The 15736-nt window shown below is 38.4% G+C and overlaps 1 protein-coding gene across 7 annotated transcripts in view; it reads left to right on the top strand.

Moving 5' to 3' along the window:
* Positions 1–10865, top strand: part of AFDN (afadin, adherens junction formation factor) — a 133106-nt gene extending 122241 nt beyond the window's left edge. For 4 of the 7 annotated variants that reach the window (XM_059835835.1, XM_059835833.1, XM_059835832.1 and 1 more), the window contains 4 exons: positions 1780–1914; positions 4146–4437; positions 8788–8872; positions 10008–10865. In XM_059835835.1, the coding sequence (XP_059691818.1) occupies positions 1780–1914; positions 4146–4437; positions 8788–8872; positions 10008–10152 (657 nt within the window). In that variant the 3' untranslated portion in view covers positions 10153–10865. The remainder of the gene's footprint in view (positions 1–1779; positions 1915–4145; positions 4438–8787; positions 8873–10007) is intronic. The other 3 variants (XM_059835836.1, XM_059835837.1, XM_059835838.1) reach the window with 2 other exon arrangements.
* The last annotated feature ends 4871 nt before the right edge of the window (positions 10866–15736 follow it).

The following is a 15736-nucleotide window of genomic DNA, read 5'->3' as shown; positions in this document are numbered from 1 at the left end:
AGCTGGGATCAGTAACTGTCATGTTCAGAATTTTTCCCTAAATGCAATTGAGACAGAATCAAGGAGTTTTCCTGTCTTTTTTCACTGTGCTGGTTTTTTTAAGAGGAAATGACTTATCTTCTATAAACACTTTCGAATTACTAGCTGTCTTTCCTTTTGACAGCAATATTATCTCCTTTGCTAAAATAATGTCTCTTTAATAACCAAGACAAGAAGAGGTCGTAATCCAAGCAGGGAGTTGGTTAACTACTTTATTCCCTGCTCTACCATATATACTGAGCTTGATCTCTCTCTTTGTCGTTTTCAGTTAGGCATTACAAAAGTTTTAGCCCTAAATAAGGGGAATTTATGCAGAGGTAGCATCCTCTAGTATACATTTGCCAAATTCCTGCCTAAATGAAATTAATTGTGTTCTTTAGCTTTCATGCTCAAAATGGTGGGTTTTAACACTTCAAATTAGAGGTGTTTTTGCTGCAATTAGTCTGTATAGCTGCTTGAAGATACAGAAGGCAAATGTTTTCCAAATTGCCTGTTGTACAAGGTCATAAGATACCCATAACACAAATACTACATGAACAGTGAGGGAAATAATGACCAGAAAACTAGTCCTGCCAAAAAACGTTTGGTTTTAGAATTGATTGAAAATTGATTAGAAAACCTAATCTGCTTTAAAGCCCATTTCCTGTTAATTAAAGGGGGGGGGGGGGGGGGGGAGATATCCAGCTGAACATTGTCCTCACAGAGTCTATTAAAACTAAATTTCTCTTACTATATCATTATTGCTTTGTGTCTTAAGGGCCTTTCTCTGTAAATGAAACTGGATTTTAAAAAACAAATCCAGGAATAGAGAAGTACCCATGTTACATGCAGCTTATAACAAGATACACCAATCAGTACAAAAGATCTTGGGGGTGTGGGGGGGATCACTTTAAAACATGTGCTGCATTAAGAAATAACACAGCATGTAGTCAAGTTAATTTCTACTTGCGAATACTATTGTGCCAATGAGTATTCCTGTCCGTCAAAGGCTTAGATACTGTTAGCTTTAGAGAATCATGCGAAGTTTGGATTGTTGCTCAGTTTTCTCATCTGTGCAGTGCTTATTGTAAGCATGTATGAAATAGTATTGTCTGCTGGACATCAGTTGTTCCATGTGAGCTGTTTAATCTCAGTGATCAAAGATTTTTGCCTCACTCTCTGCTTTTTTCCAAAACACATCTGTTGCAGATACAGTGGGAGATTTTATTTATCTCCCGAGACTATCTGCAGACTTGTTGAATAAGCCTGTTACTTTAAATGGATTGACCCTTTGACTAATGAGTCATGATTTTTCCGGTGCTTAAATACTAATCCAAAATGAAAAACCCAATTGGCTGCTGGAGCTGTGGACTGTTGGTTCCAAGTATTTAATTTCACTTTACTGAGTGTACCTATGAGACTATAGTTGCTGAAGCTGTCTGCAACGTGAGTCACCTCAGTCTTCTGCTAGGGGTTCATATATGACTGCTAAAGATGTCTCCTCGTGTGTTTTGTGCTTTTATGTATGTAGTTCTGTGCATCTCTTTTTTTTTTTTTTTTAATTAGGGGTTTTAGGGAAGCCAGTGTAACAAAGCATACTCTTAACAGCTGGAAATTTATATTGATTTATCTGTAGTATAGCATTTTCTACTGAATGAGTTATTTTTAGATGCAATACTCGGGTTACGGTTTTGGGGGTTTTCTTTGACCCATCTTATCCACATGAGCGATGAAAAAAAATTAAATATGTGTCTCTGTTAGTTACAGGATGAAGAACGCAGACGGCAGCAACAGTTGGAAGAAATGCGCAAGCGAGAAGCAGAAGACAGGGCCAGGCAGGAAGAAGAGCGTCGACAGCAAGAGGAGGAGCGGACCAGAAGAGAGGCTGAAGAAAAGGTTGTGGTCTTCTGAGTGCTGGAGGGGTTCTTACAGCCTCTTCTCTTTGGCCTGGCCATTAACAGCTCAGTGTTGGGTCAGCAGGGGTTAAACACGCTAGCTCTAGTGATAATGGTCATGGCCCAAGGCTCCAGTTTACCCAATATAAAACAAAAAGTAATTAAACAAATATCCCATTTGTGGTGCCGAGAGTTGACTGGTATTCAGAAGTAGTACCATAGGCTTACTGGCTGAAGGTTTTTAGCAGTGGCAAGGCTTGCCTTCAGAGCCTTTTCTGAAAGTTACAGCAGAAATCAATTACCTCCTGGTTTCTTTCAGCCCCCAACATGACTTGCCTACCTTTTTTATTATAATGGCTGAGTTAGTGGTATTGAGTTTTGCTGTGTCTCAGAGATGGTACTTAAATATATTTGCAGTAACTGCTACAGAGAGAGAGGAAGAAACATGAAATACAGTGGAGTGGAGATAAGTACTCCATATTGTCTTTTATGTTTGGACTATGGGAGGAAAAGGAATTGGTTTCTGGAAAGGAAGTAAATAATTTCAGCAGATAAGTCACTGTGTGATCAAATAGATTCTAAAAATTCAGGCTCCTAGGTTCCTTCAGAACATTATACATGAATTTGAGAAGCTTTATTGTTCAAAACTGGAAGTCAAACCACCTCATTTGACTCTTAGCATGTTTGTTAAGACCCTCTTCTTCCTAGAGAAAGAATGGTTCAGATTGAAGACTTGTCTGTTAGTAACACTGACTTCAGAATGAAGAAAGAGGGCTAGCTTTTAATGTTGAGAGAAATTGCATTTTGGAAGATTGAGCAAATATATTTTTTAAAAAAACCAACCATAGATAGATCACTTTCTTAATTTGTTTTGTTAGATTGTTGTCAAGCCTTGTTAGACTGTTTTCCATAAGCAGTATGGGTTGATGAGTAGAAGAAAGCTAAGCTGGGGATGGTGATAGGTGAGAAGTGAGGAAGGTGTATCTGAACTGAGGGAAGTATTTACAAACATACTGTAGGAAGTTTTTTTAAAAAAAAAAAAAACCCTAAGAAAACCAACCAAGGCTTTCTTTATTTCTGACAATGATGCATCCAAATGACATTTGGATCACACACTTGAAAGGGTTTTCACTGACAGATCTTGACTGAGACACTTGCACATCTACCTCTTCGGAACTCAGTACCATCTGACCACTACAGCGGTTTTAGAAAGTAGTACAAGGAGATGAGTTTTGTGTCTTTGCTCTAGCTGAACAAGATCAGAATTATTTATTATTTTTTTAGGATTAACTTACTCACAGTGTTGGGCAGATAAACAGATAAGGTAGATTTTTTTTTAAACACATGGATTAAAAACAGAAAGGATGGTTGTTCAAAATGTCATGTATTCCCAGCAGAAGTTATACTATGCTTAGGCAAAAGGTTTTTCATAACATACAGTTTCCAAATATACATTTTAATTTGTTATCAAACAAGCTACTGAATAGACCCTTGTATTAATTTACAATGTGGCTTAGACAAGAGCTGAACAATATTAAATGCTGTTCAGTTTAAAACAGTAAAAATCTTTTAAACTGGAAAAATACATAGAAGATACTTCATGGCCTTTTAAATGGTCAGTAGCCTCATATAAATATCATTAGCATAGGTTTTTTTAATTTGTTTCTTAGAAATGTTTCTATAAAACAGTTATTTGATGTCTGTTTTAGAGAAGTTCTTTGTAACTTGATTTCTGTGTGAAAGTAGTTTTCCTGGTATTTATACTAGAAGCTTTGTTAGGAGTCATCTGTTCCAAGGCTCTGTTGATTAATTTACATTGTATAAGCATGCAGTAAAATTACAAAGTTCCTTTTTTAAGATGGCAGTTAATTTTAGTTATTTTCCTCTCCGACAGATTCTTTGCAGCTTTAGTAAATCTACCCCTTATTAACTGTAGTTACATTTTGAGTAATAAATGCTGGAATTGCCCTTAACTCACACAGGCAGCTGCCTGTAGTTACCAGAGGCAGTGGTAAATCTGGAAATAACAGCAACGCTGTGTTACAGGATGACTACCATTTTTTTTATAGTAGTAAGTATTCTTTCTATGAGTTCAGATAGATGCCCTGCTCATTGCTAGAAAAGGAGACAAAAGATGATGTTTGTTGCTCAGTGATGGAAAACTTCAATCTCTCTTAGACTGAAATGTCTGTCTTTCTGACCACTGTGTTTCTGTTTCCTCCGGACTTACAGAGGCGACAGGAAGAGGAGTATTACAGTCGCTTAGAGGCTGAAAGGCGCAGGCAGCACGATGAAGCAGAACGAAGATTACTGGAACCTGACGAGCCTGGTCTGTACAGACCTCCGCTTCCACGGGAATATGAACTCCCATCCCCAACCCCTTCATCTAACGCTCCTCCTCCCCCACCTCAGCGAAACACCTCTTACCTCAAAACACAGGTCCTCTCCCCTGACACGATTTATACTGCCAAGTTTGTTGCATACAATGATGATGATGAGGAGGAGGAGGATTCCAATCTAGCAGGTCAGGATAAGTACTCCAGCACAAGAAAATCTTATGGTGACTTTCCTCCTGCCACCCTTAAGGCACAGCAGCCCTCCCGCCAGCCTCGCCCAGTTTCAGACGGCCTCTTTCTTTCCAACTCATTCCAGTCATCTCCAGTCAATGCCAACAGTACTACTGCCAAAAAAAGCCAGCCCCTGCCCCCACCAAACAAACCAAGTTTCATCCATGCCAGCGGCTCTAAAGGTAGACACTGTGAAATCGACCATCTCTGCAGAACTATCCTCATGTTTTCAACTCTGGTGCTGTAGATTGAATCGCTTACTTTGTGATTTATTTTTTTCCCCACTTAATCACTATTTTCGCTATGGTAATCTAACTTAAATCCTGATATATTAATATGAATCCTCCAATTTTTAATTATTTTGATCTCTCAAATTTCCTTGTTCCTTACCCAAACTCTTCAAAAACAAAAATTCCATCTTTCACACAGTGAATCAGAAATTATTTTGATTGTAACTCAAATCAATTCAAAGTACTGTTGGTTTTGGCTTTCATCCTGTATCTTTCAGTGATTTGTTTTGTATGACTGACCACTGGTTACTCAGGGCATCTGGAAGTGCACCTTTCTTGAACACAGGAAACCTTTTCTACTGGGTTCATGGACAGAGCTTATCTTCTGCTTTCGTTATTGGTACCAGGGTTCTCTCTTTTAATAGTGTGTGCAAATGGCTTTAAAAATTACCTTGGTAGATGCAGTTCTTAAATATGCAAGTATCAAGAGACATACAGGATACACAGTTAGTTTCATGTGTTAGGCACCATTCCTGTACCTCTGATTTTTACAGTGCTGTTTTCTTGTAGAGAGAGACAGAAATCTAAATTTCATTGTAGTGCTTTTTGCCTTAATTCTTCCCTCCCCTTCTGCACCCCTGTATTTCTTTGTCTCCGCATCTTGTTTCTTTTATAACTCCAAGTGGGCAACCATAATGGAGTTTAATTTCAAGTAGAGCTCTAGCTGCTAGTAACTCCAGCACCGTATTTTATTTGCAGAGGACTAGTTTAGCTGGACTCATGAATTCAAAGCTAACTCAGTCCAAAGTTCCATGCTAAATTTTTTTAAACCACTGTCTGTGTAGATCTCACTCTAATAAATTCGCAGTTTATTAATAAAAGATTTTGTCTTTAAATAGCAGCATCTGTCAGTGCTTCCCCTACATTTGTTTTCTTCTATATTCTTCTGGAGGTAATAGTGGCCATGTCATTCCCCTAGTTCGTTCTTTTTACTTCTGCTGGAAGTCAACAAAAGCGTGACAACCAACTCCAGCTGATCAAATCATCCGTCTAAAAGGCAAAGGGTAGCAAGTCACCTGAGATAGCAAGGGAAAATGTTTATGCTGGCTTCTAGCCGAATGACTAACTTGTTTACTAGATTCAAGTCTCAATGACAAATGTGGAAGCCTACAATATGGTATATCCCTGATCACCTTTTGGCTACCTAACAAATTATGAAAATCACTTACTTTCTTTAATCAGCGGTGTGTGGGCCCTGGTCATAGGGAGCATACAAGCCTCAGAATAGGTTCCGTCTATTAGAACCACTTCTAATCCAGCTGCAGTAATGTATGAATCTGATTTTGGGATATGTATGAGGCCATACAGGTACATGATACTCTGAGCTTCCTCTCTGCATCCTTTTCAATTAAGGCTCAAGTCATCATTTTCCAGCAAGGTATCCTTTCATTTGCAGGGCAAATTAGCTTCTGCTACAGCTGGACTGCTTCCAGTGCCGAATAGAAGCTCTGCACAGCATTGAATAGTTTTAATATTGCTGAAGGGACAGTAGTTTAGCTCAGTTATAACAGTAATTATATCCAACTGATACAGTTGATGCTTAGCAGTTTCATTCTTTGGGGTCAGTACAACACCCAAGTTCCATAAAAAGTATCCACACTGATACTTGTTTAAAGGGAAAAAAAACCAAACAAACATTTATTTACCCTGGTGTTGCCTGTGAGATCTCGTGATGTAGTAGTCCCTACAGATCCTGCAAGCCCCTCTGTCACTCCTGTCTCGCTCTGTCATAGGTTCCAAATCTTAAAGGAAGGTGAGGGAAGGTTTTAGCTTTTCAGTGTGTTGTCATTAGATTGGAGTATAAGTAGACATACTGTATGCTACCTGCTATGTGCTACCATTACAATGCAAATAATGGAATTATGCATATGAACCCATTGATAAACCCACAACCAGTGATCCCAAATTATGGTTTTGTATCAGAAGGACTCTAGCTTTTGAGCACCTTGTATCACACAGAACTAATGAGTTAAAATAAGATTAAAGAGAGGAAATATGCAGAAAAGATTCTCTTTAAGCACTATGACTGTTTATCTTGTCAGCTCGCTCTTAGGAATATTCTGAAATGGCAGGCTTCTGACATGAAACTTTTGTACTGTCTGTACTGAATTTTTGTTCTTTCATAGGACTTTCTTCTTCTAGAAATTCTTATTTGAAAGTAACTATAACAGTGTAAAATGTGCCTTCCATCACAACATGTAGACTTCCAAAGGCCCTTGCTTCTCTTCCTTATTGTACCACCACTTTGAAGGCTGTATATGTAATGGATTAAGTAACTCTAGAACCATGAGTCACTAGTTGTCACCACCACTCTTCCTGCCTCCCATCATCCACAATCCAGAATGCCATTTCATACGTAATTGCATTTCCCAATCGTGCCTTCTGTTAATTTTAATGGAAAAATCCATCTCAGAAAAGTGAAATGTTCAGTGATATTTTTGTGTGTGTGTGTTTGTTTTTCCTGGAAAACAATCAGAAGGACAACCTACAAAGCTTTGGTTAGGGTTTTGGTAATCATTAAGGAATATCGTAGTATGATGCTTCGCCTTTAATAACCTTAATTCATAAACCATACAACTAATTCTGAATACTCTTATTTCGTAATTTTTAAAATAGCCATGAGAACAGGTTAACTTCACCTGATTGCTCAAGCTTCTATGAAGACTGCCTGCGTAACGTACAAAGCCGTTTGCACAAAATGCAAAATTCACTGTGCAGTTTACCATCTCCCATCTCGCTGACTCTGTTACATTACTGTCCTTTACAGCTCTTTTCTGTTCTGAATGTTAACTCTAGTAAACCACGCTTCTGCAAATTTTGCTCTCGTACCTTCTTCCACTGGGTCTCTTACAACCACTGGGTCTCTTACGACCGTTGGGTCTGTCAACTAACCAAGAAAAAAGCCAACACCCAAATCAAAACTACTATCCTAAAGCAGGTGGAAGCACGAACCACAGTGTGTGCATCCAGACTTTTCAAAGTAGGGAAGGTAGTACTTGTATGCATGTAAGACTCATGTCTAAAAGGAAAAAAATCTTCATATGCCTGGCATACCTAGTATGATTTGGTCTGCTACAAATTTTTGGTGGAAAAAATTTAGCCTACAACACGCCAGCTAAATTTGCTTGGGTGTTCCAGCCTCATATGTCTCTTTTATTGAATATTTATGAGAAGTTACGCATACCAGTGGAAGAAGCAAACATTTCCTTCTGTACCGAAGAAGGTTCACAAGACATAACACGTACAATATTGAGACCAGAACTGTCTGAAGATAAATCTTGAGTATTGTGCTGACACCTGTTTTTACTCTTTTCCTGACAGTTATCAAGAGAATATGGTCTTAAATATAGATTAAATTATTAAACTTTTTGATTGGAAAGAAAAGGTTTTGTCTTGTGGCCTTTAGAAAGAATTAATATAAGTGTAAAACGTGTGTTGTATCAACTTTAAAGGTGCAGTGCTACAAGATACTTGCTTGAAATTTAAATTTGGGGGTGAGGGGGCGGCATTTCCTGAGTGGTACAGTTTACATTATCAGACTAAACAGAGACAAAAATTCTGACTATGCTGAATTGCAAAGATGGTATATACTAATCTTAGCTTACTTTTAGCATCATGAAGAGAGCAGCTGCAGCTAACTTACTTCCTGTGGAGCTTGTTACAGGATAATGAAGTGTGTTGCTCTTTCTGTCAATCTCCTTGAACAGCTTCTAATGTCTGTACAGTAAGCCATAATAAGATAAAGACCATGATTTGACATGTGCTGGATAATCTAAACAAAATGTGTTCTGACTCAAAATCAGGAATAAAAAAATTACAGCTTTTTTTTGGGGGGTGGGTGGAATTCAGTAGTGCTGGTTTTAAATATTATACAGGTCAGACGACCCTCTAAATTTATTTCTGAGTCTAGTTTGAGATTATTTCTTGAAAGAAGCACTGCACCTTTTTGAAGAAATAGGATATAAAACTTTTGCGTTTCAACTGCAATCCTTCAACTTACTTTTTCTTTTGCATAAGGAATAAATTCATACACTGGATCTACAGGAGCAGCTGTTGGGGCCCATGAAGTTTACCGGGATCCAAGAGACAAAAGATCTAAAAGGTGACATGCAGGAGTCCATTAACTTTTATACACCTGACTTGACTAATTTCCGCAATATTTTCTGTTGTTGTTATATCTCTGTGGACTATTCCAGAGTTCTGCAGTTGGCTCTGGACTATCTTGGGTTACTATAAAATACAAGTAAGTTCTCCACAAGTCTTTAGGTGATCTGAAGTACTACTTCACAGCAGCAAATTTCAGTGCTACAACTGAGTAAACTCAGTAAATCATTGTAAATTAACAACTTTGACTGTTTTAGATGTATTTATAAATCTGAACAGTACCTCTCAGGTGGGATTCTTACCAAATTTGTAACAAGCACAACTAATACGGGCTGTATCTTCTATGTGAGTGGCAAGCTTTACTGTGTAGCATACTGAAGATGTGACTGGTCTTGGCTAGGATTCTGTAGAAGCTGTTAGCCCAGTTCCTGCTTTTTAAAACGTAGCAGAGGCCTCTTGGAGCTGAAAGTGAAACCTCTTCTGATCAAGAAATTGAAATATATATTAAAGTTTTATTATATGAGAGTTAATCACATATGTAAAATATTGTTACAGCTACAACTAAGAATGATTTGAGGTCTTCACTGTGGTGGTCAGAAATGCATAATACAAAAATCAGTTTGCTCCAAGGATAAGTGATAAGTGCAAGAGCTTAGGCAACAATTGCACTTGGAAGCTTTGCCACTATAGAATAAAATACAGAGGTGTTGCAGCCGCTACAGCATACCTCACTACTAGTAGCTTTGTTTACCAAGACATAAAAACTTTCTATTCCAGTGCTTTTTCCTAGACACGTGCCACCACAGAAAGGCTTGCTGATTTAGTCATAACAGCAACGCTGTGGTAATATAGACAGAGCCTTAGTTTACCCCTGCACTTCACTTCGAAAACTGGAAAGCAGTTTCATTCGTGTTAATGTGCCAGAGATGGCTCTTGAGCCATTAATTTGTCTAAGTGATAGCACAACATCAGAATTAAAGGTATGCGTGGGGAACAAAACCTTGAAGAACACTAAACGGAGACTCTTTTGCTGTAGTCAAAAAAGCTACTAGTCAGTATATGTCACTAAGAATTACTATATTTAAGGATATTGTAGATAAGAATTATAACAAGGACTTCTTTTCCTTTTCCAGTCAAGATACAGATTTACCTGGAGCACCAGAAAACCTGACGTTCAGGGAACGCCAACGACTTTTTTCACAGGGTCAGGATGTATCCAATAAAGTAAAAGCTTCTAGGAAACTAATGGAACTGGAAAATGAGTTGAACACAAAATAAGATTAAAGCACCTTATCAGATGTAACTGAAGATCTCTAAATTGAGGGATTGAGATGGGGGGCACGCTACTAATGAACAGAAAATGAATGTTTTCTGAAAGGAGTGACTTTGATTCCTCTATATCTAAGACTGTTAATTAAGATTTAGAGATGTTGCAATAGCAAGAAAACTGATTACTTTGCCAGGAGCTTGTGGTTTATACAATGAAAGCACTGTAAAATCTTAAAGATATGAATCACGTGAAGGTAACTTTTTTTTTTCCTTTCTTTTTTGGGGGTTAAGTTTTTGTGCACCAGACCAAGTAGCACTTGTCAAAGATAAGTTCTGTTTCCTGGTGTTTTACAGACACACTTTTGTTTTAGCTGCTGAGCAGAGAGAGTGAGAATAGCTTGAACTGCCTAAACTAAACTGTGCACTAGAAATTAGTATTTTAGGTTGTTTGATAAGAAGCCAATATCTGGGCGACCTTCAATAAGCCTTTACATGCAAGTTTGACATACTGTATGGTGTTCATACAATGATCAGCATAACAATACAGATCTTACCATTACTTAGTACTGGAGTAACACACATTCTGTGGGTAGAACTTTGGAATAAAAACACTTCTAGTCCTACATATTTGTTGGGTCTAAAATGGTTGCTTAAGAATTTATCTGTAGTTATGGAAAAGTCTGTATGTTGATGCATCCCCACTACATGTGCTTCAGGCTTTAAAAAATCTGAAGATAAAACCTTTGCATAATTGTTTTAATAAAAATTACATAAGCAATAGGTAGTAGGCTACACTAGTGGCCCTTCATCAGTTAGGACCAAAATATTAGTAATGTGTTAAAGGCGAGGAGTCATGATTCCACTTCCAGGTGAGCAGAACAGATAACACATGTTTTCTGAGAAAGGTAGATTAGAGGTTATTAGGCAATTAGGCAAGGAACAGTATTGATAAATCTGCTATTATCAATTCAGCAATAGTGATCTTATTTTTTGGTTTTTTTTTTTTCTATGGAGAAGTGAACTGGCATATTAGTGTGAAGCATCAAATACAGTACTGCTGGCTGGGTGTGGGAGTGTTGGTAAGGTCGTGACCAGACTTGGTGTGCTGGTGACGAACCACCTCTGCTCACGCTGAGGAAGCAGTGCTAGCAAGCTCTTCTGTAGTCTAGCTGGCTTTACTGACATCCTGTTACCGTTGTACTGAAAATCTCTTTGGCAGTTCAAGCTATTTTTTCACACTGTAATAGCCTTATTTAATTTTAAATTGTTAATCTTTTTCCTCCCACTATTTCTTCAGCTATGCGTATGTGGCTGATGATGTTGGGAATAAGGACCTCATCAGAGTTTTTCTCATTGTGTGATGTTAAGACAATATATATTGTGATTCCAAACAAATTTTCTATTTGACAAAGCCCTTTACTGGCTTTAGATGATTTTTTTTTCCTGTATCATATTGTTCTCTTATAAATATATATTTAGGGAATTGTGCACACTTCCAAATACAAAGGGGTAGACTTTCACTGCCTTAGGAAAGAAATCACTTTTAATAAGAGTTGTATGATAAATAAATGCAAGTTAATGAAAATTGGAGTGTAAATATTTTATACGTATTTCAGGTTTCTTATTTGAAAGTGTGCTTTTACCGTTTCACCTGTTAAATATGAAGTAGAAGATTAAACTGGTTCAAAGTGTTAATGAAGGATCTGCATGCTTGCTATGTCTGTTAATCAGGAAAAGCAAGCCTCTCCCAATTTATCTTGAGAACACTAGCAGCCTTACAGTGACAAATGTTTCTTAAGGAAAAAAACTTACGCTGTGGCTGAATTACTGTTGCTGCTAGAATCTGAAAAAGGCTTAGCAAAAAAATACCTATAACCTTCAGTTGAGTGGATTTGGCCGCTATTGGGCATTCGGGTCAAGTGTGAATATGTGTAAAAGTGCTTTTCATATTTGTCTGTGCATTATTATGAAAAACATCAAAACTGCTGTAGTTTCCCATTTCTACTGTATTTCACTTGCAACCTATTTTTAATAAAGTTTGTATTGTATTTAACTTTGCATTAAATGTTTTTTGTACTGTTTGTTATTTGATTCTGCATTCGTAACAGCGTTATCATAAACCAAAGGGGCTCTTGTTAATATGTTTTGCCTTACCTGTCCTTTTAAAATGTATTTACAAACAAAGGTGGTGTATCTCATCACAAACAGATGAAAACCTCAAATTAATTTGACACGGAGAATCAACAAAGGAGGCTAATTCTCATTGATCAGAGAGGAGAATTTCTTGTTCTAATGTTCAGTATCCGTAGTAGTGACTTGAAAGAAGATGCGATATGAAATAGTAAATATTGGTGGGGTCAATTACACAGGCTAGTTCTGTGTTGGTATCCTCCTCAAGTGCAAAGTTGTACTTAAAACAGCAGAGAGGAACCTGGAATGCAGCTTCTTTTGGAAAAGTAAATAGTATCACAACCAGAGTCTCCATTGCAATTGCTGTGGTTAAAAAGTCATTTGATCTCTGTATTTTGAACACAAAGACAGGATAACTTTTTGTCAAATCTCTGAAAAAAATCAGTTTGGCTGACCTGGAGGTTTGGGGGGGTGTGGACTCAAATTCAGTGTGTAGTTTTGAATGAAGGTTGAGTTCAAGGACTTGGGAATAGTGGTGCTTCTCTTTTATCGTTGGATCGATAAGGGTAGATGATGTAACTGCTGATGGGAGTTTTAAGTTCTGCCTGGTGAGGGAATCAGGCCCCAGGGAAGCGCTGAAGATGTCTTCTGCTGTAGCCAAATGTCCCCTGGAGCTGGGATTGAGAGCCACCTACATCTTTTCCCAGGCGAGTACCTTAATCTCTCGAGTTGTGGGGTCTACGCTCTGGAATTTTCACAATCACTAATAACGACCTTCTGGATTTTAGTATGAGAGAGGTGTGTGGGGGTGTGTGTATAAAGACAGGGAAGAAGCTAAAGGAACCACAGAAAGCCAGAAGTGCTGTGTAGTATGTTGCATGGAAATGGCTGCCGGGACCTTAAAGCAGGCTAAGTGAGATCTTCCATCCATGTTTTGAGTCTGTAGCTTTTAACTGTGAGAACAGACTGAAGAAAAAGAACTTGTCATTTTGAATATAGTATGGGTAGTCTAGAAGAAAAAGGAAACAACCCATTGTCCTTTGTGGTAGTCCCTCAGTCCAAGCTAGAGCAAAGAACCGGCACAAGCAAGAAGTGATTTATTTGATGAGACTACTGTTGTCACAACTGTGAACTGTGTCATAGAAACATTTATTTCCAGACTAAAGTAGTCCAGGGGTTACGGGGGAGGAACTCTCTGATATGCAACAGTGGTAACGCTTTTTCAGTGCGAAAACAAGTTTTGAGCTATGCTTTGTACGGTTCGGGTCAGGTTTGCCAAGTGAGCACACTAGTGCTCGCTGCTTTGCTTTAGGGGCATGAGTTGTCATCCGTAGTAGCATAGCTCTTGATACTTTAATTGATGATGACCCTTATGGTGGTAACTGTGTGAAATTACATTTTCATATGCAGCCAGGCCTGCCGCTCCCGGCAAAGACTCTTTAATTATTTAAAACCTCTCTCAAATTCTCCCTTCTGCACCCATCATCCACATACACTGCTTTTCAACTGCTTTTGTGTACTGTTTGTACTAGTGTTGCTGGTAATAGAGGAAAAGGCGGGGAAATTAAGAAATTTACAAAGTCCATAATATATGTCCTGTTTACTGAAATAATCAGCTATATATGTGATCATACAGGTTGCTTTTGTAGGTCAAGCAATGAGTACACACGCAGCAGAATAAACAAGACCGTTCTTTACCTCCTTGTTCAATTAGGTAACATGAGAAATCATAACAAAAATAGCGATGTTAAGAAACGAGCTTCACCAAGAATAGTCTTAAAACACATAGTAACTCATGTATTTGAGAATAAGAACGGGAAAACATTTGGCTCTTCCTCCTGTTCTGTCACATGATATTGCTGTCTCAAATGGTTGGTTAGTGGCTGTGTGGTGCAGAAGGCAAAGCCTCACAGATTAAAAATGCAGCGTCAGCTGACTTCTTTCCCAGCTGCAATGGCAGGTAAACTCCTTAAGGAGGTCAAAGTACAATACAGCTGCTTGGAGAACCTCTATTTATTCCTATTAACAGATGGACGTTCAGAACTGACCTACAGTTACCGAAGCAAACATCTTGCTAAAAATGTGGAATGAAATATTTACAGCTTCACTGCATAATGTTTTCAGAGGTTTAAATGACAGGCTGTGTGCAGTACAGCAGTTTCAACTTACTGTCTGCCAAGCGTGGCTAATGTGCTCTCATACAGGCAATAGAAAATCTGAAGGCATACCGCAGTGAATCTCTCCATGTTTGGCACAAGAGGGATATCAAACGGCGCTCTCGGTATTTTTCCCAAGTGCTTTTCTACCCATTTTGTTTCTAGTAACTCCATTTGGGAATGCTGTCATGGATGACTTGGACCAGAATGCTGAAGCTGGGACCTTGTTAGTCTTGTTGGTTCCGCTACTGGGCTTAATGTGAAATGCATCAGAAGTATTCAAGACAATGCTTACTTAGTAGTATCGTAAGATTTATGATCTGCCATGGTATTTCACTGATGCTAAAATTAATAGAGTAAAAATGTGGATTTAGGCAATTTCATTAAATTTCTGGCCCTCCGGTTCCCCAGAAGGATCTGTAATAAGGCAGGGCCCTGCATTTGCCAGGGGAAGGCAGGATCAAGTTGGTAGAAGTTTGGGGAAAAAAACGAGATTCTTCAAAGCAGTAAATCGGTGTAGAAAGACGTGCTGGAATACAGCCTTGCAGCATGTCCAGAAGATTGCTGGATTTTATATTTGTTTCTTGCCTAGATCGCACTGACAGACTGTTCTGTTCCCTGCCCATCAAGCAACTTCCCCTGAGCTATGAAATAGAAGGAAGTTCCCAAAAGAGAATTGCTACTGTTACGTTAAGTCATAGATCTTATAATGATTTTATTTTTTTTATACAGATGGGACTGAGCTTTCAGTACTATCCAATTTTCAGGTGTGCATAGAGAAATGACTAAGTAAGAGTAGTCCAGGGATGCTCAGTTTTAGGTTACTAGTTCAAAGTCAGAGTGATTAGTAAATGAAGACTCCTCTGTTACGGCCTACAGAAACCAGACTTTTAATCTCATTCATAGTGGGTAAAACCCACGTAGGGGAGAGAACAACCATTGCACTTCAGAGATGGTCCTTCTGAGAAGAAGTTGAGTTATGTTGGAAAATAACATTGTTCCGACTTGATTGCTGCTGCAGGATAAGCATTACAATACAAAAATCACAGCTCAGTGTCAAGAATTGAGTCACACACCCCCAAGTGACTAAAATATTCTCCCCAAAATAGCTGATGTTGATAAAATCCTGTCTGCCTTACTTGGTGCCAACATTTCTTGACATCCTCAGTGCTGCAGTACTTTGGAACTCTCTTTTTTTTAGCCTAAATCCATTTTTCAGTTTTCATTTTTCCACCAATGCAGAACTAGTTGCAAGGACGAACTGCTGAGGGCCTTCCAGTCAGTTTGGTTTTTTTTAAAACTGAGGC

This window comes from Gavia stellata, chromosome 2 (assembly GCF_030936135.1).
Source record: "Gavia stellata isolate bGavSte3 chromosome 2, bGavSte3.hap2, whole genome shotgun sequence".
NCBI classification, from domain to species: domain Eukaryota; kingdom Metazoa; phylum Chordata; class Aves; order Gaviiformes; family Gaviidae; genus Gavia; species Gavia stellata.
This window is presented reverse-complemented; position numbering and strand designations above follow the sequence as displayed.